The sequence below is a fragment of the Mercenaria mercenaria genome, chromosome 18 (genome assembly GCF_021730395.1).
Source record: "Mercenaria mercenaria strain notata chromosome 18, MADL_Memer_1, whole genome shotgun sequence".
In the NCBI taxonomy this organism is placed as follows: Eukaryota; Metazoa; Mollusca; class Bivalvia; order Venerida; family Veneridae; genus Mercenaria; species Mercenaria mercenaria.
In genome coordinates, this window is record NC_069378.1 from 54386004 (window position 1) to 54413126 (window position 27123).

The window sequence follows — 27123 nt, forward strand, 5'->3', positions numbered from 1 at the left end:
ATTGTCCGTATGCGATTTCGGTATTGTCCGTATGCGATTTCGATATTTTTCGTACTATACGATTTCGGTATTGTCCGGTTGTTACGGAAAGCCATTTGTGCGTTGAGCTACTTTATACCTGAAGAATGCTGAATTGCTTACGACAGGGAGAGCGGACGTAGTGGTCCAGTGGTTACACTGTCTTGACTACGAAATCAAGGGATCGTGAGTTCAAGCCGCCGCTCCGTAAACTAAAAGTTACTAACATTGCCGCAAGAGTCCCATGAATGGGTGCTTTACACCTGACACGATAAAGTCTGATTTGGAGTGTCTTCTGTATCAACATTATCACCCCACTAAAATTCCTAACAGTTTTGTAGAGGAGCAGCCAATATGGGTTACCGGTGGTGACTACATAAAACAAAATTAGTTTACGGGGAAATATAATCGTTTGTCACAACCAACAATTAAAGTAATTATGAACGCATCTAAGATTAATGTCTTTTTTGCTGCAGTTTGGCGCAGATTTAATAGCTTTATGCGGTAAGAAAATTTACGGTATGTGACTGCGATAGATGCATATCAGAAGCAGATTTACTAGCTTTTAAGTCACAGCAAACAGTTTGGAATAATCGGCATGATGCTGGTATTGTCGCTGTCCTTTCTCTGCCTTCTTTTTGTACAAGTAAAAGGTAAGATTTTTGTGTTATTCCGTTTACTAGCATGGAAACATAATGTAAGTGATTAAACTTGAACTTTTATATATTTTATGTCGCACAAGGATATAGTTAAGACATATACTATGATAAATTAGTGATATTAATGATATATATGAGCCGTGCCATGGGAAAACCAACATAGTGGGTAAGCGTCCGCGCAGTCTGGTCAGGATCCATGCTGTTCGCTAACAGTTTCTCCAATTCCAATAGGCTTTAAAAGCGAACAGCATGGAGCCTGACCAGACTGCGCGGATGCGCAGGCTGGTCTGGATCCATGCTGGTCGCATACCCACTATGTTGGTTTTCTCATGGCACGGCTCATATAATGTTATGTTAGTGAACTTTAAAAAGGGTCTAATCGCCATTTTCAAGAAATATTCAGTTATGTACCAGTGCTCATTGATTTTTTACCAGTATCAACCATTAAGATGGTTATTGTACAATTTAATTGACCTGTCAAAACATGTTCCCGGCTTTCATGTTAATCTTATATAGGCTCGAACAGAATATAATGAAAGCCGGGTCCATATTTTGACAGGTCAAATAAATTGGACAATACAAAAAGAGAAAAACAACAAACAAAAAAAGTGTATTCCATCAAAACTCATGTTTCAACGCCTGCCTTAAAGACTTTGCGTTTTTTCTATGATCAGAATTTGAACGGACTCCGCGCAGCTAAGTGCAATGAAACTTTTGTATCATTCAATCGAGCAGCTAGAATCAACTTTATTGTTAAAGCAAGCAACAGCTCTAGTGATTGATAACCGTGCCATAACATTTTTTTTCAGTGGACAAGGCGTCATATACTGAAATTATGAAACTTCATACTTAAGTGCACAAAACTAGTATCAGAAACTAAAGACAAACACAATAATTTGAACGATGCTCTTTCCATTTCAGCGCAACCTTGTGAGCCTCATCACCACTGTCTGACTTGCCGTGGTGCTCCATACAACTGTGCCACGTGCCCGAAAGGTTACTATTTGACGAGAGAGGGCGGCCCTTTTCACGCTTGTAGGGAATGCCCACCTCTGTGTGAAGAGTGTGAAAATTATTCGTTATGTACCGCTTGTTACATGAAAAACCACTACGGGAAAGACTGCAAGAGTGTTTGCAGCAAAGGGTGTTTTAATTCGACTTGCAACCAATTAGCGGGTACATGCTTGTGTAAAGATAATTATGAGGGTGGACACTGTGACTACTGCGCGAAAGGAAAATATGAATTTGACACTAACTGTACAAAGGACTGTCCTGCTAATTGCTACACATGTAATTCTGATAAATATTGCACAGAATGTAATGACGGTTACTATGGTAACACGTGCGAGCTGTCTTGTTCTAGAGGGTGTTATTTGGGTAAATGCAGCCAAAGTAATGGAACCTGTTACAAAAACAAATGCAAATCGACCTTTGATGGAATAAATTGTGACCAATGTTCCGCAGGACGATTTGGAAACGATTGCTTGTCCTTATGCCCTACAAATTGTATCTCGTGCACTGGAGGAACGAACTGTGACCAATGTAAAGATGGATACTGGGGAGATTCGTGTCAACATAATTGCTCTTATGGATGTTCAACAAGTGTATGCTTGAAAACGTCTGGTATCTGTCAGGACAGGAAATGCAGGACCGGTTTCGTTGGAGAAAAGTGTGACAGGTGCACTTCTGGGAGAAATGGTTTAAACTGCAATATGAGCGAAAAGGTGTTTGGTATGTACCAGTTTGAGATTACGGAAGATTCATTCTATTTCAGTGATGTATTATAAAATTGTAAATGTCAAGTTATATGCGAAAGTTATTTGTTATTTCCCATATTTAGTTTTGTTACGCATTTTACAATCTTCGTGTCCTTATAAGTAGGTTAACCTTCAATATTTGAGCCGCACCATGAGAAAACCAACATAGTGCATTCGCGACCAGCATGCATCCAGACCAGCCTGCGCGTCCGCGCAATCTGGTCAGGATTCATGCTGTTCGGTAACGGTTTCTCTAATTGAAATAGACTTTGAAAGCGAAGAGCATGGATTCTGACCAGGCTGTGCAAATGCACTTTGTTGGTTTTCTCATGGTGCGGCTCAATTTTGCTTTTTTCTTCTTCGAGTTGAAAGCACCTCCCGCAGATTAAAACCCGCCAGTACATAGGCAATCTAATGATTATCAGATGAAATGGACATGGGCTTTTTAAAATAAAGAGACTTCGTGTAATAAAAACTACTAACATAAAATCATAATAATTTTTCATTGATCAAAAATAACGTAAAAATCTACACCTGGTGTATTATATTTCCAAAGATACAAAATAAATGTGACTATTATCAAATTATGTTTACCTTTCTTCAATACAGGAAAAGATTCATCCGCAAATGCAATACATTTTCAAGCGTGTTTGCTAGTAGTTGCTTTGTTGTTCTGCTCTGTGGACATTACAGGTAAGATTTATGCTTGCTTTGTATCCTAAACGCTTACACTTTGAAGTAAATAATACCAACGATCATTTAGTTTTGCAACTCAAAATCTGCTGGTAAAGTAACTCTCTATAACAGCATTTTTGGTTGCGGGTTTATCCCGCTACCAAAGTTAAGTGTATTTCTGACAATCATGTAGCATCTTTATTTGATTCCAAATCACATCCAAAGGATATTCATGTGCTACACAAAGTAGTCCCATTCATGAACAATGCGGATGAATTATCAATGATCAAGCAGTTCTTATTCATCCTCTATCCATTCACACTGGCCATTTAGATTATATAAGATCTGTCAATGATTAGGTATTCCAGCCCATGGTTACATCACTGACTTCCAGCTTTCATGTATGGTCAGGCAGAGTTTATCTAGATATGAGGCACATCAGTATTTGTTTCTTATACATGTATATTTATAGATTGGCATTTAAAATGAAAATAAATCTAGCAAAACCCGCAACCACCAGACATCTCAAGGCTTTGATTATATATTGATACTATACAATCTGTAACCATTTTGCGTGTTAGGGATCTTGCAGGGATAACTTTTATTTGCATGCCGAGCAACTGAAACATAATGGTGGGTTAAGAGTGTGGTTAAGTGCGCATCAACGACTGGTTTTACCCTAAGCCTGCTAAATTCCTATAAAAGACTGGACCATCATTCAATTTGGGCAATACCATTCGTTATTCGAAGGGGTGTTTACTGAGAATTTACCGACTGAATAGCGAACAGTGCAGACCATGATCAGACTGCACAGATGTGCAGGCTGATCTTGGTATGTACTGGTCGCAAAGGCAAAACCAATCGTGTCCAGCATGATAAGGGTTACACTCCTAAATTCCATAATAATATAATTATTGGTGTTTTAGCGGCGGTGCCCCACTGTGTTTGTTTGTTTGTTTTCTCCTTGTTGTGTATCTGTCTACTGCTACATGTATTTTGTGTATACGCATCAATACATGCATTGCTATGAAATGGCGGTTTGAAGAGGTTGCTTCCTATGATAGTGTCTTTTTCCACTGTTGTCTTACATTGCCAGATGCAACTGGCGGGAATATATTTTCATTTTACTGTCCTACAACTTCCTCAGCATGAAAGTATTCTTAAACTTAACATTAAATGATTGTAATAAGGACAAAAAATGAAATGCTTCCGGTCATCCGAATATTTCAATATATTTGGTTTATTGATATATAATATTTGCATTTTTTTCAGCGACGATGTTAGGTATGTTTTGAAACAAATGTCAAAAGAAATGCACAGCCGGACAAGATCAATTTGGATACCATCGGTGACAATAAAAGCTATTATAATAAAAACATGACTGCAATATATTTGAACGGAAAGAAGGATTTTACGAAAAAAATAAGTGCGATATGTCATGACAATGTTCCATGATACAAAATTCACACTAAATGCATAATTAGACACAGGAATAGTAGGACGAAAATTAGTCCAGTAGAATAACAGAGAAAGGAGACCGAACCTTGCAGTAGGGTATATACAAGGTTTTATTGCAGTTTCCTGTCATTTAGGATATATTGATCAAGAAACTGCCGGAAGACATCTTGTCATCATTGGGGAAAATTTTTTATCAGCAAATCTTGAACCCCATGTAAAAGTGCTAATTTTCATTAGAGAAATAACAAAACGAATACCTTCTTTATCTTATCCTGTGTAGATATGTTCTAAACAATCATTTAACATGACTATGAAATTTCGAACATTCAGCTGACTATAAAAGTATAAAAAGTGTATGGTTATATTTCTTTAAAACTCTTTATTTGATGATAAATTACCTTTCACAATAAGGTACCTGAAGAATTTATATCAAGATAGTTTCAAAATTGTTTTCCTTGCAATACTTTAATTCTAAAGATGTTCGATCTGACACAGAATGTTTCAATCATAATCTGATCAAAATATATAAATGTTTCTAAGTTTAAAACTCTTTTTACTACATTTAGTTGTGTTCCATTTATGTGAAAACCTTGAAAATACGTTACAAACATAATCTTTTAAAATTTAAATTACATTTCAAGATAACATATCATGATGTAAAATGATAAAAATTTGAACACAATGTGACATTTTCTAAATTTCCTGCAAGTATGCGTTTTACTGTTTAAATAAGATTGAAAATGTCACCTTTCTTAATAATTAGCCATGTGACATACATAACAGGATTTGTTACCTTTTCTCTTCCTTTTAAAATAATTTTGGCAAGAGGCAAGTTACAGAATTTAAAAAAAAAATTAAAACGTGATGACAGTTATACATGTTAAAAAAAGTTTAGTTAAACTATTGAAATGATATTAAGACCTTTGTCTTGAAAATGACCTCAAAACCTTACCAATTATGTATTTGTTACATGATATATAATAATTATAGTTGAGTGTATGCACTTTTGATAGGTAGGATTTCTCTTATATATATTTATAAGATACTTTTTTTTTCAGTAAAGCATTTCTTTAAGTCAGTATCATCGAGTGTCATGTCCTTTAAAAATGTTACATACGTAACGGTAACGTAATATTTTTTTACCAGAATTGTACCATGACATACCCTTTATATCTATGTATGGTTTCTTATAACTTGCACACTATTAAGTCTGAATACATGAATTTATTGTGCATTAAAACAACTAAATTTATTAGTGTGAAATAAGAATGAATAATATTACATGACAGAAAACTGGTAACGTACTTTCAGGATATCATTTCTATAACAGTTTAAATGTACGATGCTGAGTTAAAATTAATATTCATTGCTACGGTGTCGTCTTCTGTTTACTTGCGAATAACAGTTGCTCCTTTAGGGAAATGTATGGAATTGAATAGTCAATCTTTGATTAAATTGATTAAAATGATGAGATATGAGTATAGGTTAAAGGTAACTTAAATTATCATCATCAGCAATGTGCACACAATTCACTTCCAGTACGTCTGTACATCAAATGATCATATGCAAACGTGAATTAATAATTGTTTTACTTCAAGATGATAACCTCAAACATGAACTTGAAATAAGATAGCTTACCCCGGTAACTTGAAATATACACCTTCGTCCTTAAAATGCAGGGACTCCATTTTAGTCTGAATTCATCAATTATGGTCCATAACATGATACACAGCTTTTTGTTCTTTCCACTTACAAATTTAATGTTTGACAGTAAAATGTTTACCAACTCTAGACCCATGCAATACTGTATGATGTGAAAATGTCTTAAGAATTACACCCATTAAATATCTTAAATATTTTCGCATTTCAACATACTAGTATATGCAGTCTAGTAAACTTGAGGTTTTACTCCTTCCACGTTCTAATTTCTTGTTCTTCTAAATTTACGTAATAGAATTTAAACAAAGAAATATAATTTTCGGAGTTTTAAAGATATTTGCAAAATATCAAATATTGCATAAGAAGATTTGTTATGTGTGTCTTACCGAAAATAACTCTGTAACTTTCAATTAAGGTCACAGCATTATTTATTTCTGCGGTAATTTCTTTCCATCGAATTAGCATGTTTCAAAATTAACTGAGAGTAGAAGGGACTTGATCGGCGTAAAATTGAAAATAACAATGTCTTGCGTTTACAATATGCTTTTAATTTTGTTGTCATTGTCCACATATCTTTGATAATACCATGTTTATCTTATATGCACAAACTATTTAATGTATATGATAGTCCGCTCCGGCTGCTGTTACCCATGGATGCCACAAACGAAAAATGAAGTGAATATAGAAAAAGTCAACCTGCTTTTCATAATTCAGTGTTACTGCTTTTCTTAGAAATGTTTGTTTGTTTTTTTTAAACTTATATCTATGACAAACCTCTTTCAAAAATCAATCACATGTGGTACTTGGAAAAAATCGTAACTGATGACATTATGAAAGCGCAAGTATTATGGCAGTTAATAAAAGTTTTCTTTTTAGGTTCAGTGAGTATCCCGTATTATAAATGTATACTGGAATAGTGAAATAGGGCATACGTAGCTTAATTAATCATTAATGGGTACAGAAGCCAGTCGGTTTGCAGAAAGACTAGAGCTGAATTGTACATGTCTGAGGAGGGCTTTCTAGGTTTATATTGTTCTTTGAGTGCTTACATCTTGAATTAGGTATTTTAGATTCCCGTTATGGTTGATACATGGACTAGGTTCAATTTGATTTTGTTTATATAAAATTGAAAAAAATCAAACAATATTCTAGTTAGGGACTGACACTGAATGTATTTCAATTTTCTCATTATTTTTCTTTACATTTCTCCTAATGATATGGAGATAATTGCTTGCCCTATATATGTAGTTTTATGATATCGATCTTTTACAGTTTCAACATCAATAATCAGCGTTTGTGAATTTTCAATCATCTGCGTAATGCAAGTAATTTGAACTTGGTAACGTAGATAAATATATAAATATATATGTGTTACGGATGTAACAACAGGTCAAAAACATGTGTATAAATGTTTAAACAATTTTAGTTTTTTGATATATTACTTACATATTCAAATTGCGCTTCTCTATTCCAAATTCGTTTTTACATTTTTAAGTTTAGAAAAGTTGTTGTTGTTGTTGTTGTTGTTGATGATGATGATAATGCTGCAAACAGCTGCTGCTGTACCTATCTGTTTGTGACGTATTAATTGTGTTTCTTTTCTCTGAGTAGTTTGTTATTTCTACGAAAATGATATTGCAAATAACAACAACATCTTTATCAGTTACTAAGCAATCAACTGAAATACAGTATGAACTATACGCTATCATAAGATTCTTATGGCAGCCATTTTGGATTCTAAAAATAGAAAAATGCCCAAGGATCTCGCAAAAGTCATGAGATACTATGTATGCTCCATCTAATGAACAACATAAAGCAATAGAACCTTAGATAAACCCCGCTACAAAGTTTTTCATTATTTTTTTTCAAGAAGAACAAAATTGAAATTCGACGATGGCGGCCATTCTTAATTTTCTTAAATAAAAAATTTTCCCCAAAGATGACAAGATGTCATCCGGTGGATTCTCATTTACTGAAGTCTAAAGAACAGGAAACTGCAAAAATACCTTGTATATACCCTATTGCAAGGTTCAGTCCAAGTTCTACTGGACTAAATAGTCCACTTTGATACTAACATATTCTAACTGTATTCTAACTGTACGTAGCGACATATTCTAACTGTACGTATCGACATATTCTAACCGCACGTATCGACATATTCTAACTGCACGTATCGACATATTCTAACCGCACGTACCGACATATTCTTACTGCACGTATCGACAAGAACATAAAAGAAATAATCAGAAGAATAGCTTTCGCAAAATGATTTGAATTTTATGAACAAGTGACAAAGGAAAATTGTCATTGTTTTTAATATTAAGTATTTGTATGGGTACTATCGTTTACGTTTTATACACCAGTGAACTAAAGAAAATGTTTGGACGCCCTACTCTACTTTATTTATATTGGTAATCTGGTGTACATATCATTCCCCAATATGTCCCCTGGCGAGACGCTATGCTCTCCATGACAATTTGCTGAAAGACATTGTGTCTCTGAATCCTCTGGTTCATGTGGGAAAGTTGGCAGTTACTTACGGAGAACATGTTTGCACTGTATAGAATCCAGGAACACTGGCTAGGTTAACTGCCCGCCATTACATAACTGAAATACTGTTGACAAACGGCGTTAAACCCAAAACAAAGAAAGTGGCATAAGAAAAAAAAGAACACAGTAGGGCACCACCTTTGAACAACTTTTTATTTTGAAGATTTAAAAAAAAAAAAAAAAGAGAAATGCTTAGATGCATGCTTGATAATCATACTGGCGATTAGATGTTTAAACTAGTTAATTGTGTACAGAAAGAAAATAAGACACGCTACTTATAGACGGAATAGAAAAGAATAGAACACTTTTATAAGCCCATAATGGGCCAGCACTGGCATATCAATCACTATATAAATGCTAATGTACTGCATTACAAAATGTCATAGTATAATAAAAGTCTGATTCTGATTGTTATAAAGCAATAATATAAAAGTAAAGCGAGTACATTTAGATTACACAATTGCTATGCTCATCCTCCATATAAAAGTTTTACAAAATATCAAATTTAAATGTTAAAAATCCTTATCAAACACATCTTATATGGCACAATACATGTGTAAAACGTAATAAAAGACATTTGTTTAAATCAGATCATACTGTAATCAGTTATAAATAAACCGTGTATTCTTTTAAACCTAACACACAGATGTGTAGATGAATAAAATACATACAAAATACACGGACAAAGTAAACACACAGATGTGTAGATGAATAAAATATATACCAAATACATAGATAAAGTAAACATACAGACGTGCAGATGAATAAAATATCTACAAAATACATAGACAAAGCAAACATACAGATGTGCAGATGGATAAAGTATATTCATCATACATAGACAAAGTAAACATACATATGTGCAGATGAATAAAATACATATATACAAAATACATAGTCAAAGTAAACACACAGATGTGTAGATGAATAAAATGTATACAGGATATATAGACATAGTAAACACACACATGTGTAGATGAATAAAATATAATATGTATACAAAATACATTGACAAGGTAAACACACATATGTGTAGATTAATAAAATATATAAAAATACATAGACAAATAAATGTAATCACCACCAGGGGATTTATACACCCGCAATAAATAAAATAACGTTTCATAATGTTTATAAAAATCAAAGGTCTAGTGGCGGACCATATACACATGTAGTGGCGTACTCAATGCCTTTGCAGAAGAAAAACACCAAAAACACTTTGGAAGCACAAAAAGCAACCAAGCAAAAAATAAGAATAAGAACAGACTAGGTTTGATTAAATCTGTTCATGAGAGGTAATGCAAGGTGCAAACGCCCCCGCGCCCCTTAACAAAACACTCGACGAAGCAGTCCAGAAGGCAAAAGGTCATAATTCTAGCTTCCAACATGCGCATCGCCTACCAGCTCTTTCTGACACTATGAAAGAATAAAGCATAGCGTCCAGCCTTAAAAGGCTTAACGACAGACATTTAGTATGTCACAAAACAAAAGTGTTATACCCATCTTTTGATAAAACTTGCCATATCATTTACCATGAATCTTAAAATGTTTGCATAAAATATCGGCATTAAAGTTAGGATTGTATAAACGTTCTTACAGGAGCGTCGCAAATCCATATCTGAATTATGTAACTAAAATTTAGGGAAACTTCTTCGCAGATCATTATAAAGCTTGCTAAGGGGCGCGGGTTAGGGTTAGGGCTAGGGGACGTTTGCACCTTGCATTACCTCTCATGAACAGATTTAATCAAACCTAGTCTGTTCTTATTCTTATTTTTTGCTTGACTGCTTTTTGTGCTTCCAAAGGATTTTTTTTAAAGATTACATTAGTACATTGTGAAAGTATCCTTAAGATATATTCCCGAACGTGTTGTGCTTCTTTCAGAAATATTGAAAACCTTTCGCCTTTTCAGTATATTATTTAGAGATAGTACCTAAAATTTCAAATTATGAAAAAAACATTAAAAAGTTAACGATGATTGCTTACATATATAAATTAAGACCGGGAAAAATACTTAAGTCTTCATCTGATCATTTTCACGCATTTTATTGATGGTTTTCTGAAACTTCTTATTTAATTTCCATGTACTGGCCTTTGCAGATAGTCCTACCTATCCAGCCATTGATAAATATTTAATCCCCAATTATGACTGGGTTATTGCAGAAAAAAACTTATGTCAATGCAAACAAATTGTCAAATACATGCTTTTTTGTATGATATCACAAAATGTTTTAAGAGTCATAGAATAAATTCAGATCCACTATTTAAGCTGAAATTTAGATATAATATTATTTATATCATATCACACATCATATATAAAAACAAGGAAAAACTCTTCAGTATAGCCCATGAAAATGGACATTTAAATGGAATGACTTATCACTAAGTTTTTAACCATACAGTTACTCTATTCTGCCTTCTTATGTTCGTCACACTGGTGTAAATGTAAATGCAAGGTAGGATTATTATTTGAGTAATTGATTAATCTCTTGTTCTATGTCTATATTATTTACGAAGAACATTCAATTGCTTTAAATGGATCAATGTTCACGTCTTTCTTGCCAGTTTTTCTTGCGGATTTTTCAATGCCTCAATTGTTTCTCTTACTTCTTCTGGCGAACGTTCAACTCCTTTTATCGTATGTTTAACTACTTTCTATGGTACGTTCAATTTCTTTTTGGCAAATATCCAAATCGAAATCGTTTCTTTTTTAGAAAATTCAACTCTTTTTGATGAATGTGCTACTGCGTTCTAACGAATATTTAATCCATTTCTGATGAATCTGCAGCTCTTTTCATCTACTTTCAAGCGTATGCTAAACTTACTTTTTGGCGATTGTTCAGTTACTCCTATCGCATGCTAAACTTACTTCTCACGAATTTTCAGCTTTTTTCTTGTGGTCGTTAAACTCCCTTCAAATGAGCGATTGTTAAACTACTTTCAAGCGTGTGTTAAAGTTACTCGTGGCAATTGTTCCAACTACTCCTTGCGTATGCTAAAGTTACCTCTGACGAATCTTCAACACTTTTCTAGCGATTGTTCAACTCACTTCTAGTGAATGTTTAGTACCTCTCTAGCGATTGTTAAACTGCTTACTAGTGTATGTTAAACTGACTTCTGGAGAATGTTCAACTTCTTTGTAGTGAATGTCCAGCCCACTTCCGACAAATATTCTGCTCCTTTCAGTGAATGTTTACCCCCTATTTAGCAAACGTTCAAATCTTTGTTGACGCTTGAGCAATTGTTCAACTCTCTTCGGACAAATGTTCAACTCTTCTCTAACTTAGTTAAAGAGAATTCCTATAGTTTTTTTCCTTTCATAGAATTTTTTCAAATTCACATATATGATAGGAAATTTTGTGCTGAAAACAATGAACAAATAAAAACAATGGGTCGCCAGGCTGGTTTTTGTGAAAAATTGTTTGGAACACACCCACTGTTGTTGAAACTGCCAGCGATTTTTCAACATTTTCATAATTTTCTGCTTTTTTGTAAATACCAACCAAAATATACATCGAGACAGCACAATAAGGTTTATTCTTTTTACAGATTTTATTATATACTTATTTGATATCATAGTCATATTTGTAATACTATATCCTTACAATAATTGGTACAAATGAAAAAAGATCTTGTTTCATATTCACTTTTGTGAACTTTTTTCGATGAAAAATACCCATAGTGAAGAATATTTTTTTAAATTTTGAAAAATCTGTTTCATAGAAGTTTTTCTTTTTTTCTTGTGTATAAATAATTGTATTGTGAGCATAAAAATGGCTAAAAATGTATGGGTCACCAGGCTAGATTTAATGTTAAGACCGCTTGAATACAACATCTGTTCGGACGAAAAATGGCGCGAACCTGACAAACTGATTACATGTATATCTGCTAGAAGTTAACAAATGTTTTAAAAATTCTTAATTCTTTCTACAGTTGAATACTAAATAATCTGAAAGGTGATATTGTCTTATCAGTACTAAGTCAATTGTCTTACATTATATGAACAACACTGTCTTTGTACAAAAATGCGATGTGAAAACACAACCTCAAAAATGGCAAGATACCTGTCAGGCATGATACTTGTCAATACAACATAAACCAGTATCAACATTTGATTACAGATAAAACTTAACAAAAATGTTATTTCATTCAAGATTCCTCATATTTAAGATTGTCTGTCACATGTTTCAACAAATGTTGACTTCACTTCAGTTTTCCATAGAAAGTGTCGGCTGCGCAGAAAGATGCGCATAAAAAAACTATAGGAATTCCCTTTAAATATTCAATAATACTCTTGTCTTTTTTTTGTCATTTTAAGTATATTTCGTCTAAGACTACTTCTTTTGAACATACGACTAATCGGGATTTCATTTTGTCAAAACACATTGGTAGACAAGAGAATATGTTGTAAAAGTGGTATTCTGAATTTAGTAAAGAAATAACAGATAGCTCCTGTGTTTCATTACAAATTTGAACAATACTACATTCCCCAGTACTTCCGTTACAACAGAGTACGAAAGTGCTTCCTTCGGATGCACATATAGCCTGAGGAACTCCCACAAAAGAGATACTTTTGATGTTCGGATCAGTCCTGTCCTTGAAATCTACGAAAATAACTGCATCGGCTTTTAACACAGCCACTTCAGTTTCTTTCAGAGCCACAAGGCCATATATATTGTTGTACTGAAAAACTGGAAAGTCATGACCGGAATTGACCACAAAAAGTTGTTTCAAGTCACCATTATACACATGAAAATTACCTTCATTATCTACTGCAACAATGCTCGCAGATCTCGATCTTACACAGCAACAAACATAATCAATTTCTCTATTCTTTGTTCTTCTGCAAAATCCACTGTTCAATTCTAATATGGCAATGTGTCTACCACCAGCAGCGACAACATCTTCCGCGTTAGTAGAACAAACACTTGCCACATACTGCTCAATACTGTATGTATGCAAAACGTCTAAATTTGCAGAAAGTTCGTACAAAATATTTGTGTTAGGATCGAGGTACTTTGCTCCATTCATTGCTACAATTATTGTATTTGCACGTGAACAAACATCAACTACCGTCTTATACTTTAAATCTAACGCTCTATGTTTTTTCAACTCCGCTTTCGAAAACCACAGTGACGCTTGCATCTGGCCGCTATTGATACTGAAACAAAAAATAAATCTGTTAAAATTCATATCCTTACGTCAGCTGTGCCCTATGTTTGTTGCCAATAAACATGTCAACATCCTTTCTTTGTTTAAATGCATTTATGTACTTGGAGAGTTGTTTGTAATGCATTTACAAACTTGCTTGTGACGGATGTTTGGGCTTTGACTGTCTCCTCACATACGGGTGTTTTGACGCATTTCATATTTATTCGAAACGGAACATAAAAATACTTCAAATCAAAAAGAACACTCAAATCATGTATTTACACTATAAAACAAAGCATGACATTGATAATATGACCGGTGGTAAGATATCTGTGTCATGTATGCAATTACAGAAGTATCATAACAGTAATATGAAATAAGTACCTTGCATCCCCGTCTGACTTCGTATCATCTTGAATTTGTATACCTGGAAAATAGCAAAACCGATATGACGAAAGCACCATAGAGAATTTAAAGTAATCATTTTCAGTTGGATGATCATGATTTGTTTTACCTTCCGCATCACACACCCGTCATTGCTGTGACACAGTGCGGTAACCTGTATAGCCGATATGTGTCGTCTTTTTCCGAAGCTGTTGGCTAAGCGGTTAGACCACCTAATATATACCATGCGACTTGTACATAACCAGCCATTAATGTGTATTTCTCTGTTAGTTTTACAAAGAGAAAAAATAAATACAGTTAATTTAAAAATTTGTAGAGTGTGTTGTTAACTAATTCGGTAGAGAGCAAATGAAACGACAGGTGAGGGTGCTGTAAGATCTCCGTGTAGTGTCAGAAGTAATTCTCTGGTTCGTGTAACCTACGGTGAATAATTCAATACTGATGCAGAGTATTAGAAATACACACCTAGGTTTTAATCAGGCAGTCATCACATAAATGAAATTCCGTTGCAAAACGACATGAATCAAAATAAATCGAAAAGACAAAAACATATATAGCTTTTACTTACCTAATGAATCAGATGTACTTGCTTTGAGTATCGAATTATCACAGGACAAGATGACTTCATGCTGCAGAAACTGATGATCTCCGATGTCTTGTTTGCACTGTTTCAGCATCTGAACTTCGCATGTTATAATTAGGTATAGTTTCATCTTTTCTATCCTTGCTTGCAAAATATCGAACTTTTCATACCATTGTATAGCTTTGGTTTTACTGTATTCGTACTTTCCAGTGAAGTTTTCCAGTATTATAACACCGACTTTTGTCCATTCAATGTATTTGATTTCATCTGCATCACTAAGTACAAGACATTGTGTATTCATGTGCGAGGCAATATGTACAGCGAGTGTAGTTTTTCCACACTTTCTAGGTCCTACAATAAGTAGGTGCTTATTTGTTTGTAGTTTCATCTCCGCATTTTCTAGAAGTCCTAAATTCTTTATTGGCATTTTATGATACTCCATCAATGTATTTGAATTATCTAAAAATTTAAAAACAAATTAAATCAAAACAATGCAAATTATGATGTCCTGCAGTAATAATAAATTATAAGATGGAAGTTGTAAATTAAATTTTCGCTTAATTAACCTTTCACTTATTGTGCACAATTTGATATAAAGCAACCTTATATATATCATGCAGCATAAGAGTAATAAAGAAAAACGTTTAAAACAATAGATTACCTATCATATTTTTGAGGATATTACCACATGGTTTGTTGTCAGACCAGGTGCGATCTGCAAAATATACAATATCATAAATAAATTATTTTCGATCCAAGTTGTATGTAACAGTTTTCCTGTAACTTCTACAAGTATAGTATTATACAATTTGTATTATACATCATTCTGAAGAAGTAGTGCTAGTTTTGTTTCAATATCCAAAATGTCCTAATTCATACCTTATGCATTGTAAAACACTTTTGTAACAAATACCTGAACTATTTTAGATTGCATATAAAGTACAAGAGATTACAAAAATAGAAGAGAATATATGAATACACATTTATTTTGTCTGTGTTCCTAACTGCCGTTCATAAGTTCGTTTTCCCATCCATCTGTCACATAAAGTGATTTATGCAATATCTTTAAATATGAATGTGTACATGATTTTTATTTTGTCAATTTTTATTATTGTTCATTTGGCCTCCCTTCATTCGTCCGTCCATACGTCCTACTATTAGACATTTACGGATTAAGTCTACGTGGACTGTGAACACCTAAGACGATCGATTTTTCAAGGGGACCGTCTCAACATGATAATTTTAATTTATGTTTGGAAGGAAAACATTCCTATAATGATGGTAAGGTCTGGCTTAATATGTCACTGCACAGGATAATATTTGGATTTGTCTGTCCTTCCGCCAGAAAAATGTTTTGTTATACATATCGCAAAAAGTATTTGATCTAGCGTCATAACACTTTCCTGAAATGTTCTTCAATATTATAAGTTGCGCATCTGCGACAAAGTTGAAAAGATGAGCTAGTCTGATCGCAATGTATCCGTATTCCATCGTCGTCGTCGTTTTTTGTTAACTTACAATATTTTTTATTGAATTACTTCCCTTTTATGTTACTATAAATAGGTTATTTTGTAACATTTTTATTACTGGCCGTAGGGAAAAAAACGATACCACTTTTCTGTGGTACAACACGGATGGTACCTGCAAAGTTAAGGTGTATTTTGACATATCTGTACCTGGTAATGGTTTTAATGGACTTAGAGTTTTTCGGGGAATTTCTTCCCTTTGTTGTCCTTTTCGTTTGGGCTTCAACAGTAAAGTTCTTTAAATTTTGCTCCCATCCCCTGATATAATCCTTCGGGCGTATATTGCCCCGCTTGGCGGAGCACTTGTTATTTCTGTATTAGCGTTAAAGACTTTGTATTTGTATAACTTTATTGTTTTAATTTGTCAGTAGTGGATGGACGAAGAGATGGACAGCTTTGTTACTAGATAAATGAACGGAAGATAGGAAAATAATCAAAATTAAAAAATCTTCCCATTTATACTGTATTATGGTATAAACATGAATGAAATGAAATTCATTTCTTGTTCACAGTTATCAGTTTATACAATCAATCCGACATGTTTTCTTCTACACACAAGGAATGCACAGACATGTACGGTTCTTGAAAGTCGTTGTCGTGAGCGCCTCCATTCAGAGCTTACGCTCTTGTAACACTTCTACTTCAATTCTGCGATTGAATGTTCTACAGTTATTCTGTAATGACATATATATTTGTTCAATTTAGTACATTTAATTAAAAAGGGGCATAATTCTGTCAAAATCCAAACAGAGTTATGGGGATTGCTTTTCTTGGTGTAGATTTCGATAGTAAATAACTAATTTAAGTTTCAAGTCAATAGCTTTGATAGTAACAGAGATATTTGACTTTATCAAAAACTTTAATCAAAAATTCTAAGTTAAAAAGGGGCATAATTCTATCAAAATTCAATCAGAGTTATGCGGATAGCTCCTGGTGAAGCCTTTGATGGTAAATAACTATTTTAAGTTTCAAGTCAATAGCTTCGATAGTAACAGAGATATTTGCCTTTATCAAAAACTTTAACCAAAAATTCTAAGTTAAAAAGGGACATAATTCTAACAAAATTCAATCAGAGTTATGGGGATTGTTTCTACGCGTGTAGACTTAAATAGTAAATTAGTATTTTAAGATTCAAGTCAATAGCTTTGATAGTAACAAAGATATTTGACTTGATCAAAAAAATTAACAGAAAATTCTTAATTAAAAAGGGGCATAATTCTGTAAAAATTCAAACCAGAGTTATGGGGATTGATTTTCCATGTGTAGACTTCGATAGTAAATACGTATTTTAAGTTTCAAGTCAATAGCTTTGATAGTAACAGAGATATTTACTTTATCAAAAATTTTAACCCAAAATTCTAAGTTAAAAAGGGACATAATTCTATCAAAATTCAAATCAGGGTAACGCAGAATGTTTTTCCTGGTGTAGACTTCGATAGTAAATAATTATTTTAAGTTTCAAGTCAGTAGCTTTGATAGTAACAGAGATATTTGACTTTATAATAAAATTTAACAGAAAATTCTTAATTAAAAAGGGGCATAATTTTGTAAAAATTCAAATCAGAGTTATGGGGTTTGTTCTTCCTTGTGTAGACTTCGATAGTAAATAACTATTTTAAGTTTCAAGTCAATAGCTTTGATAGTAACACAGATATTTGACTTTATCACAAACTTTAACCAATAATTCTCAGTTAAAAAGGGGCATAATTCTATCAAAATTAAATCAGAGTAATGCGGATAGTTTCTCCTGGTGAAACCTTTGATGGTAAATAACTATTTTAAGTGTCAAGTCAATAGCTTTGATAGTAACAAATCAAATCAGAGTTATGGGGTTTGTTCTTCCTTGTGTAGACTTCGATAGTAAATAACTATTTTAAGTTTCAAGTCAATAGCTTTGATAGTAACAGAGATATTTGCCTTTATCAAAAATTTTAACCAAAAATGCTAAATTAAAAAGGGCATAATTCTGTAAAAATTCAATCAGAGTTATGGGGATTGTTCTGTCTTGTGTAGACTTTGATAGTAAATAAGTATTTTAAGTTTCAAGTCAATAGCTTTGACAGTAACAGAGATATTTGACTTTATCAAAAAATTTAACCCAACGGAGACACCGACACCGACGCCGACGCCGGAGCGAGTGCAATAGCTCTACTTTTTCTTCGAAAAGTCATGCTAAAATCAGGCACATCCAAATTTATATCACCTACCGCATAGTGATGATATAATAACTCAAACCCTATTGCCGTTATAAACTCTTTTTCATATCGCGCATAATATAATTAAACTATGTTGAGACGGTCCCCTTGAAAAATCTATCGCCTTAGGTGTCCACAGTCCACGTAGACTTAATCCGTAAATGTCTATTAGCATGTGGGACAGACACAGAAATTTCTTTTTTAATTGATGAAATCTGATACGTACGAGGAATTCATTATAGAGAATAATAAGCCTTGTTTAAGTGTGTTCATTTGCGATAGCTTATTTACATTTATAAAATTACTACCACAGCTACAACAGCTCCTGTACGTTTCCCCTATTGTCACTAAAGTATGAAATGTTTTTATTATACCTCCAGCTTTATCAGCAACATTACCACCTTCTACACCATACACACGGACGATATCATCTTCTTTCAGAATGCCGTGGTTGAAGTATTCGACTGCTTTCTGTAATATTTGTAATTCCGATACAATTACAATATCTAGGACGACATCGTCTTCGTTCTCTTGTGTCGATGTATACATCATGCTGTCATAAACATTTATCATTTTCTCTACCCTATCTCTCTGGAGTTCAATTCTGCCAAATGGAAATTTGCACAGCACAACATCAACATCTGCTGGATCAATATGTCTCCAGTCGTCGGCCTCAGTCATTTCTACACAGCGCTCTATATCGACGTGTATGCTCTTTATGGCCTCGAGTGCAATCTGAAGGTAGCGTGTACTGCCATAGCCAGTTACCACAACTCTGTGATTATGTCTCAGTTTAGCTTTTACGTCTGCTATTTCTTGTGTAGGAACGAATTCATTTGGCAGCTCGGTCTTCATTGTGATGGCAAAGTTTTCTGAATTAGAGAGTATCATTTCGCAAACGTAAAATATGTATCGCTATAGTAAAGCCTTTTAGTCTAAGGGATACAGTTAGGTAAAGAAACTGATTTCATGACTCTTATGAAATAGCATTGATTCATCATTAAAAAAATCATATTTTAAATATTAAAATGAATTTTTCATATTTGTTGGCAAACGAATATTAGAATCTATATATACGTACAATTTTTCCAGTTCAATACATATTTTCCTGTTCCGTATTGATAAATACTTTAATTATTCTTAAAAAGATTTTTCCCATGTAAAACAAATTTCCATTTGTAAAGAAATAAGAATAAACAATATTCAAAATTGCTGAAAATGATATTAAACCTAGTGATGACAGGTTTATTACAAATGCATCAATTCGGAAGCTTGTTACTGTCATTTACAATCGGTGATTGTGTATAGGCGCTGCGCACTCCAGAAGTATGACCCCTTTATGCAGTTCTTTACTGCAATCAATTTGTAGAACAAGTCAAAAGATTTCCTGCGGCCAGAAGTTATACAGACCAGAAATTGTTATGTAAGTGTGACCATTTCGCCTAAAAAAGAAACTTATGGGTGAATAACGTGCTTGATTTTTTATTATACAATTACGCTTTAATGTAGGAAATATTACTCCATTCTACATGATTTACAGGTAGATCTATGAATTATGTATTTCTTAATTTATGAAGGTTATTGTTTTGAGCAAAAATAACTATATTCCCTTTCATGTATTACATAAATTTAAGCTCAACTCACATTACTCGACTATTGGAATACTTTACTAGAGCTATCACAAATGTGATTCATGGCTTCACCTGGAATTTGTTAACATATAGAGCAAGACAACAAAAGACAATAATCCAGAAAACTAAAGAGCCATTTAAAATATCCTTTATGCACAACTAGGTATCAATATTTATCATTGCTGAAAGATTGAATAAATTATATGAAATAATGAAAGAGGAATTCAGGTCACAAATATTTCTCGATATAGAGTGCCAGCTTTATTAAAAAACGGCGTTCCATTAATGCGATAAGCCAATCGCATATCGGTAAAAAGTCACGTGAAATCACAAAGTCCCCATGTGCTACACTACTTGTTGCATTCCAATATACCTGCAGGCAATAATATACATGCTTTAAATACTGTTCAATTGTCATATAAGAACGTTTTGTTGTCTATGATTTGTTTAAGATCTTTAACATCTGAGTTTCCGATTTCAAATTTATTGATTAAAGGCAGGGCCTTTTAAGAGCATCTGACAATAAAACAGGAACATTAACAAAATGATACAACTGACAAATGGGACTGAAATAACAAACGAATGCACATGTAACGTGCATAAAAGATGGAAATCTATGTAAATAATTACCTTGCAACTTTTTTAAAATATGATCGACAGTCTTCATTCTTTTCACTTTTTCACCTACAAACAGACGTAGAGATGAATACGGTGAAAACTAGAATGATTTAAGACAGTTAAAAAAAATAGTCATAACAAAAAGATGTTTGATTTTCCAGATAAGCAGCCTTCGCTAACAGGTAAAATCGAATTCGAAGTTACCATTTTTTACAGTTTTATAGACTTATATTCGTGGCATGATTGGTGCAATTGACGTAGAACAGAAGGATTGCCGGGTAATTTTGATACTAAAATGTTGCAAATTTCTGATATGCAGTAAAAACTCGATACATTTATCTCAAACACGCTTTTCTCCGCTATCTTGAAGACATTTTTATGTCTCATCCCGAAAACATGCGTATAAATTATAAGCAACGCCATGAGAAAACCAAAATAGTGGCTTTGCGACCAGCATGGATCCAGACCAGCCTGCGCATCAGCGCAGTCTGGTCAGGATTCTTGCTGTTTGCTGACAGTTTCTCCAATTCCAGTAGGCTTTGAAAGCGGACAGCATGGATCCTGATCGCGCAGGCTGGTCTGGATGCATGCTGGTCGCAAAGCCACTATGTTGGTTTTCTCATGGCGCGGCTCCTGTCATTTTAAGTCGAATTTCGGTTTTCTCAAGCCCTGTAATTCGTAGTAGTTTTAACTGTATAAGATTAGTACCTGAGGGTCCAATGCAAGGGACAGTTGCTCCATTTAGTATGTTTTGGCAACATTCATTTGTCTCTTTTATTGACTGTAGTTCATATCTCATTTCGGAATTACTGTCGAGGAACCATTTCTGAAGAGTGTTTCCCAATGCCGGCATATTTTGAACGCTTGCCTCTGCAATACGGTCACTTAGTGCTTTCACTTCTGCCGATCCACCTACTTGGCTTGCAATTCTTAGCGTGTGGGTAGTCAGCTGAGACCATAAGATATTAAACTCATTGTCTGATACTTGCTGTGTTGCTGGTTTGTGTTGTAAATCATTCCTATACGATCGTAGGTTTTCCACGCTAATCTTATCGCATTTCGGCAGAGTGAACAAATTTAGAAGCAATGTCGCTAGTAACGTAATATCCCACTGCTCCATATCAATACCTCCTGTATTCGGATATATCAAATCATACTGATTGTTACGTATTAGCTTTTTCAACTTTAGTTGATTTACATCCGATTTTCGAAAGTTCATGTAGGCATCAAGAGTAGTGAATGCCGACCCCGGACTTGTGTCTTTTTTAGCAAGTTGCTCGAAAAGTTTCCTAAGAGGATCCGGACAAATGTCAACAACAAACACAATTAGCCGATGATATTTGTCACCCATCCCTGAAAATATTTTAAAAAATCTGACTTTTACGACTAACTGAGAAAGTACTACATAAATTTGGTTTGTGCTCGTGTTATTCTGGTGTATTTCCTTTTCAACAAAGGTTTGCTGTACCAAACCTGAATGTTTTACAGTAAAATACCGCTATTAAGATCACTTCGGGACTTGCAAAAAGTGGTCTTATTATCGAGTCAGTGTTATTATCGAGTAAATCTTATTATCGAGTCAGTCTTATATTATCGAGTCAGTCTTATTTCCGAGTCAGTCTTATTATCGAAATCCTACTAATATGGCATTCATTTGTACTTGAATGAAAATCGAGCAATTACTGTAACTCACCTTCAGAACTTCTTTCAGGTAAGCAAATCCTCTGAAACAAGTGATTTAATTTACATGATGTATTTTGATTGCGCAAAATTTTGACAAATGCAAAACAATAAACTATTATATAACACAATTACATTTTTATTTTACAGTATTATTGTGCGTTTTATTCGACCAGGCGGGGCGGAGTTAATCTCTGACTTGTGCAAATAATGGTACTCTCAAAAAAACGAGCAAAGAGGTAGAGGAATATAATTGTTTAACTGCGTTATCTTCGGTCACCAACTACTAAAATTCAACGCTACACTGGTTACATGTACTACATGCCCTGCACAATAATGTAGTGGACCGTCGCGAAACCCCGCCCCGCAAGGTCAAATAAAATGCACTATACACTGTCATATCTTGAAGCATGAATAAGCTTAATTACCTACCCAAAAATCAGTACAATTACAACTTGTTGCAGACCCAGCTATCTATTAAATTTTTCATACGTCGATTCAATACATCAAACATTTCAGCCTAAACATTAAAGTAATGTAAAATCAGTAATTCCACATTAAAGTAATTCTATTTAGTCGTAAAAGTATGCTGGTGTAATGAAGTATTCCGACCCCCATAGAATAACGACCCCCGGTCATTATTCTATAGAAAATGTGACTCCTTTCCTGTAAAATATTGCCTCCCCTTATAAAAAACTGACTCCCTTTGAAAACTCTATAGAATAACGACCCCCGGTCATTATTCTGTAGGAAAACTGACCCCTCCAAGTAAAATACTGACTCCCTAAAGACGACTTCCTTCGAATCTCATAGAATAACGACCCCGGTTATTATTCTATAGAAAAAGTGACTCCTTCCATGTAAAATAATCACTGCCGAAATTACTACATTCGAACTCTCATACAATATCGATTCCCGGACATTATTCTATTTAAAAAAGTTACTCTTTCCGTGTAAAACACCGGCTCCTAAAAAGACTTTCGACGATAATATCTATTAAAAAGTGATCCCCACCAAACCTAACGGACAATTTTACTAGATCTACAACGCTAATACCCTCCATTGCCAATAGTTAACATTTTGATTGTACTACTATTACTGGTGCCGCTACTTCTATTGCTATTACTACATGTACTTCTTCTTCTTCTACTACTACTACTACTACTACTACTACTACTACAACTGCTACTACTGATACTACTATACCTGTTTCCACTAATACGTCTTGTACATCTACATGTACCTCTTCTTCTCCTGCTGCTGTTGTTGCTGTCACTTATTTCTCTGCTGCTGCTGCTGCTGCTGCTGCTGCTGCTACTGCAACTGCCACTACCACTGCCACTACTACTACTGCTACTACTACTACTTTCTATTGTTGCCGCTACCGTACTTTACTGCCACTGCTAAGTATTGCAACTTCTATTAATACTAAGTTCTATGCTAGCAGTTTCTTGTGCAGTTTTCTTCTGAAGAATTACTTCATACCGAAGTTTGCAGGGATTATTGACACTGGTGTGTTTTGTGAACGTATTGTGAATTGTTATTTTCCTGAAAAAATGTATACACCAACATAAGCGTCTAGAAATAGAATCCCTTTTCCCGTTGCGGAATGCTCAGATTTCTGTGTCAAGTGATGGTATCTGGGTCTAATGGTCAAACGGAAGGACGGACGGACGGACAAGGGCAAATCTATATGCCCCCTCCCCCGAGTGGGGGCATAAAATGCAGCAATTAGGCTTTAGATACACGAGTTATCACTAAATTTGACCAAATGACCGGGGGTTTGTTTTTTTTATGGGAGTCAATAGTCTTCGTGAGGTTCAGTTTACTTCACGTGGGGGAGTCATAGTATTATGATCTGGAGGTCATAATACTATGACCGGGGGGTCACTTTTTCTATAGAATAATGACCGGGGGGTCATTATTCTATGGGGGTCGAAATACTTCATTACACGGGCGGTCCATTTCTACCACTAAATTAGTTGACACGCATGAATTGTTAATGGTATTATTGAGACGTAAAACAACATATTTTGAAATCGTATTACATAATACTGATCGTTTTACATAATAGCGGACCGGTCATATTTTCGGACCTTACGAGATCGTTTTCCAAGCGGAACGGTTATTAAGTACATGTGTCTGAGAACGGGTTTTTTGTACACTTAACTTGTTCTTCCAACAATTTTCGCTCATTTATAGTGCTAAAGCCTTTACTACCTAAATTATTTAGTCCAGTACCGGTGGAACACCGGAGGTGACTATAGGAATACCCTCCGTCTGTCTGTCCGCCCATTCGTCTGCAAATCTTGATCCTGCAATTACTCAAAAGTATTCAAGCTAGGTTCATAAAACTTGGTGTGTAAATAGAGGGCAATATGTAGATTATGCACGTACATGATTTATGCTTGTAAGTCCTAAATCAAGGTCACTATTTAAAGTCAAATAATATTGTTCCAACTCCATAACATTTTTGCATTGATGGTTATCTGTGCTTTACACAAACGTTCCCCAAGAGACAGTGTGTTAATATATGATCTATGCATGTCGGTTAAATGTCAAGATCTATGTTTAAAGTCAAGTAAAATTGTTTCATCTCCATAACTTTTATGTGGATTAATGGATTGTCTTAGTACTGCACAGAAATGTTCCACCTGATCAGACAATGTGTCGCATACATGATCTATGCTTGCAGGTCAAGGACACTATTGAAATTTAAGGTAAATTAGTTTTTTTTTGTTGTCTTAGCAAGCGTTTTTAATCATAACACTGTCATGACTGTTGCCAACAACCAGAAGGGACGAACTCTAACAAGGTTAGATATATAAGCCTGAGCGAAGGAAATATCTCATCTGTATATTTCGTTTTCTCAAATCATGCATTATACATACATACATGAATGTAGTTTTGTATTTTATGAGAGTGAATTAATTTACGTGATACCATGGTTTACAAAAACAAAACAGGTTCATTATTATTTTAGGAAACCAGTACTCTACCACAGGTACTCTGTGGCTGGTCATATAGACGCCGTGTTGTGTTGACTACCTGCCTTGATTTAAACTATATATATATATCTTATCAAAATGTCTTTACAAATATAGTCAGAAAATAACCCACAACCTTCGATTTAAATGCTTATTTGGATTATTCGAAATAAATTTGAGCTTGCGAGTAGCATTATTCATGAAATTTTGAATTTGCGAGTGGCATTATTCGCGAAAATTTTGAATTCGAATGTGGCATTATTTGCAAAAATTTTGAATTTGCGGTTGGCATTATTTGCGAAAATTGTGAATTTGGGAATGGCAGTATTTGCGAAAGTTTTGAATTTGCGAATTGCATTATTCGCGAAAGTTTAAATTAGCAGGTGGCATTAGTCACGAAAATTTTGAATTAACGAGTGGCATTATTCGCGAAAAAGTTCGTATTATTCACGTATATTTTGAATTTGAGAGCAGTATTATTCACGAATATTTTGAATTCGTGAGTGGCATTATTCGCGAAAATTTTAATTTGCAGGTGGCATTATTCAGGGAGATTTTGAATATTTGCGAACATTTTGAATGTGTGAGTGGCATTATTCAAGAATATTTTGAATTTGTGAGTGCCATTATTCACGAATATTTTGAATTTGAGCCTGGTATTATTCGCAAAAACTAGCAAAGAGAAACCACCGCGAATATTACCAGTTCTATAGTACTTTGTGTTTCGGTGTTCAGGTTCAATACAAGTCACTTACATTTAAATCTAGATCTGCGACGCTTGTTGAAACTTGTCATATAAATCTACTGTTATCAGCGGTTTATTTACTTTAAAACGTCTATAACATATCTCGGTTATTTAAACCGGGTCACTTATTATTGGGAAACCTAAAGTTGTCCTATTTTTAGAGGTGTCTCATCATTATGATAGTAAGCGAAATTTAATTTAATGCATTTAATTCAGAAGTAAAGTGCAAAAAAAAAAAATATTACCAAATTTCCATTTAACCATTTCCATTGATCATGAAGTAAAAGAAAAATAAACCTTAAAAAAAAACTAAAATGAAAGTAAGTGTGAAATAGTCCAGGCAACAGAGTTCGAAAGTGTTAATAAAGAATTGTAAATAATTAATAAAACATTAGAAATCAAACATACCGCACAACAGTTGCGCCCTACTATAACACTGGTTTAATTAATCCACACTAATTCCTCTTAGATTTTATCAGGGTATATGGATATTCCTGATCTTAAACTCGCTGGATTCCCAAATTTGATTAAAGCTAGGTTAAGTGTCACAGGCAGGTGTTAATAACAAGGTAAAGTGAACTTTATGGCAGACCAAACATTTTTTATTGGGTTTAACGTCACACCGATACATTTGTAGGCCATATGCCGACTTTCCAGCTTTTTTGTGGTGGGGAAAGAATCCAGGTGCCCTACTGTGCATTATTTCATCACCGACCTTCCGCAAACCAGCTGGATGGCTTTAAGATTAAACCCCACAAGTGGGCCTTGCACGAAACGACATCGGTGGGGTCGAAGTCAGTGACTTTAATTACTCGGCCACGGAAGC

The 27123-nt window shown here is 34.3% G+C and overlaps 2 protein-coding genes across 8 annotated transcripts in view; one reads left to right on the plus strand and one right to left on the minus strand.

The window, feature by feature from the left end:
- The first annotated feature begins 486 nt into the window (after nt 1–486).
- Nucleotides 487–27123, plus strand: part of LOC123537904 (multiple epidermal growth factor-like domains protein 10) — a 55570-nt gene continuing 28933 nt past the window's right edge. For 2 of the 6 annotated variants that reach the window (XM_053530066.1, XM_053530064.1), the window contains exons 1-3: nt 509–671; nt 1599–2408; nt 3044–3127. In XM_053530066.1, the coding sequence (XP_053386041.1) occupies nt 617–671; nt 1599–2408; nt 3044–3127 (949 nt within the window). In that variant the 5' untranslated portion in view covers nt 509–616. Of the gene's footprint in view, nt 672–1598; nt 2409–3043; nt 3128–4381; nt 4549–27123 lie in introns of those variants that run through there. The other 4 variants (XM_045321817.2, XM_053530065.1, XM_053530067.1 and 1 more) reach the window with 4 other exon arrangements.
- Nucleotides 8950–26845, minus strand: LOC123538236 (uncharacterized). Of its 2 annotated transcripts, none has more exons than XM_053530062.1 (9): nt 26706–26845; nt 22579–22609; nt 21594–22238; nt 20898–20951; nt 19011–19508; nt 15577–15630; nt 14901–15374; nt 14312–14354; nt 8950–13937 (listed from the first exon to the last, which is right to left on the minus strand). In XM_053530062.1, the coding sequence occupies exons 3-9, from the start codon at nt 22234–22236 to the stop codon at nt 13085–13087; spliced, it is 2619 nt and encodes an 872-aa protein (XP_053386037.1). In that variant the 5' UTR covers nt 22237–22238; nt 22579–22609; nt 26706–26845; the 3' UTR covers nt 8950–13084. The 2 variants fall into 2 exon arrangements, with proteins under 2 accessions (XP_053386037.1, XP_045178139.2); XM_045322204.2 differs by having other exon boundaries at nt 24786–26765.

What these genes read in the sequence shown, in the direction of transcription:
- LOC123538236 (XM_053530062.1), bottom strand. Translation starts at nt 22,236, where the DNA reads ATGGGTGACAAATATCATCGGCTAATTGTGTTTGTTGTTGACATTTGT. An exon ending in CCCTTGCATTGGACCCTCAG is followed by an intron (nt 20,952 to 21,593) that starts GTACTAATCTTA and finishes GTCTGTTTGTAG; the next exon opens with GTGAAAAAGTGAAAAGAATG. An exon ending in AAGTACATCTGATTCATTAG is followed by an intron (nt 14,355 to 14,900) that starts GTAAGTAAAAGC and finishes GCTATTTTCCAG; the next exon opens with GTATACAAATTCAAGATGAT.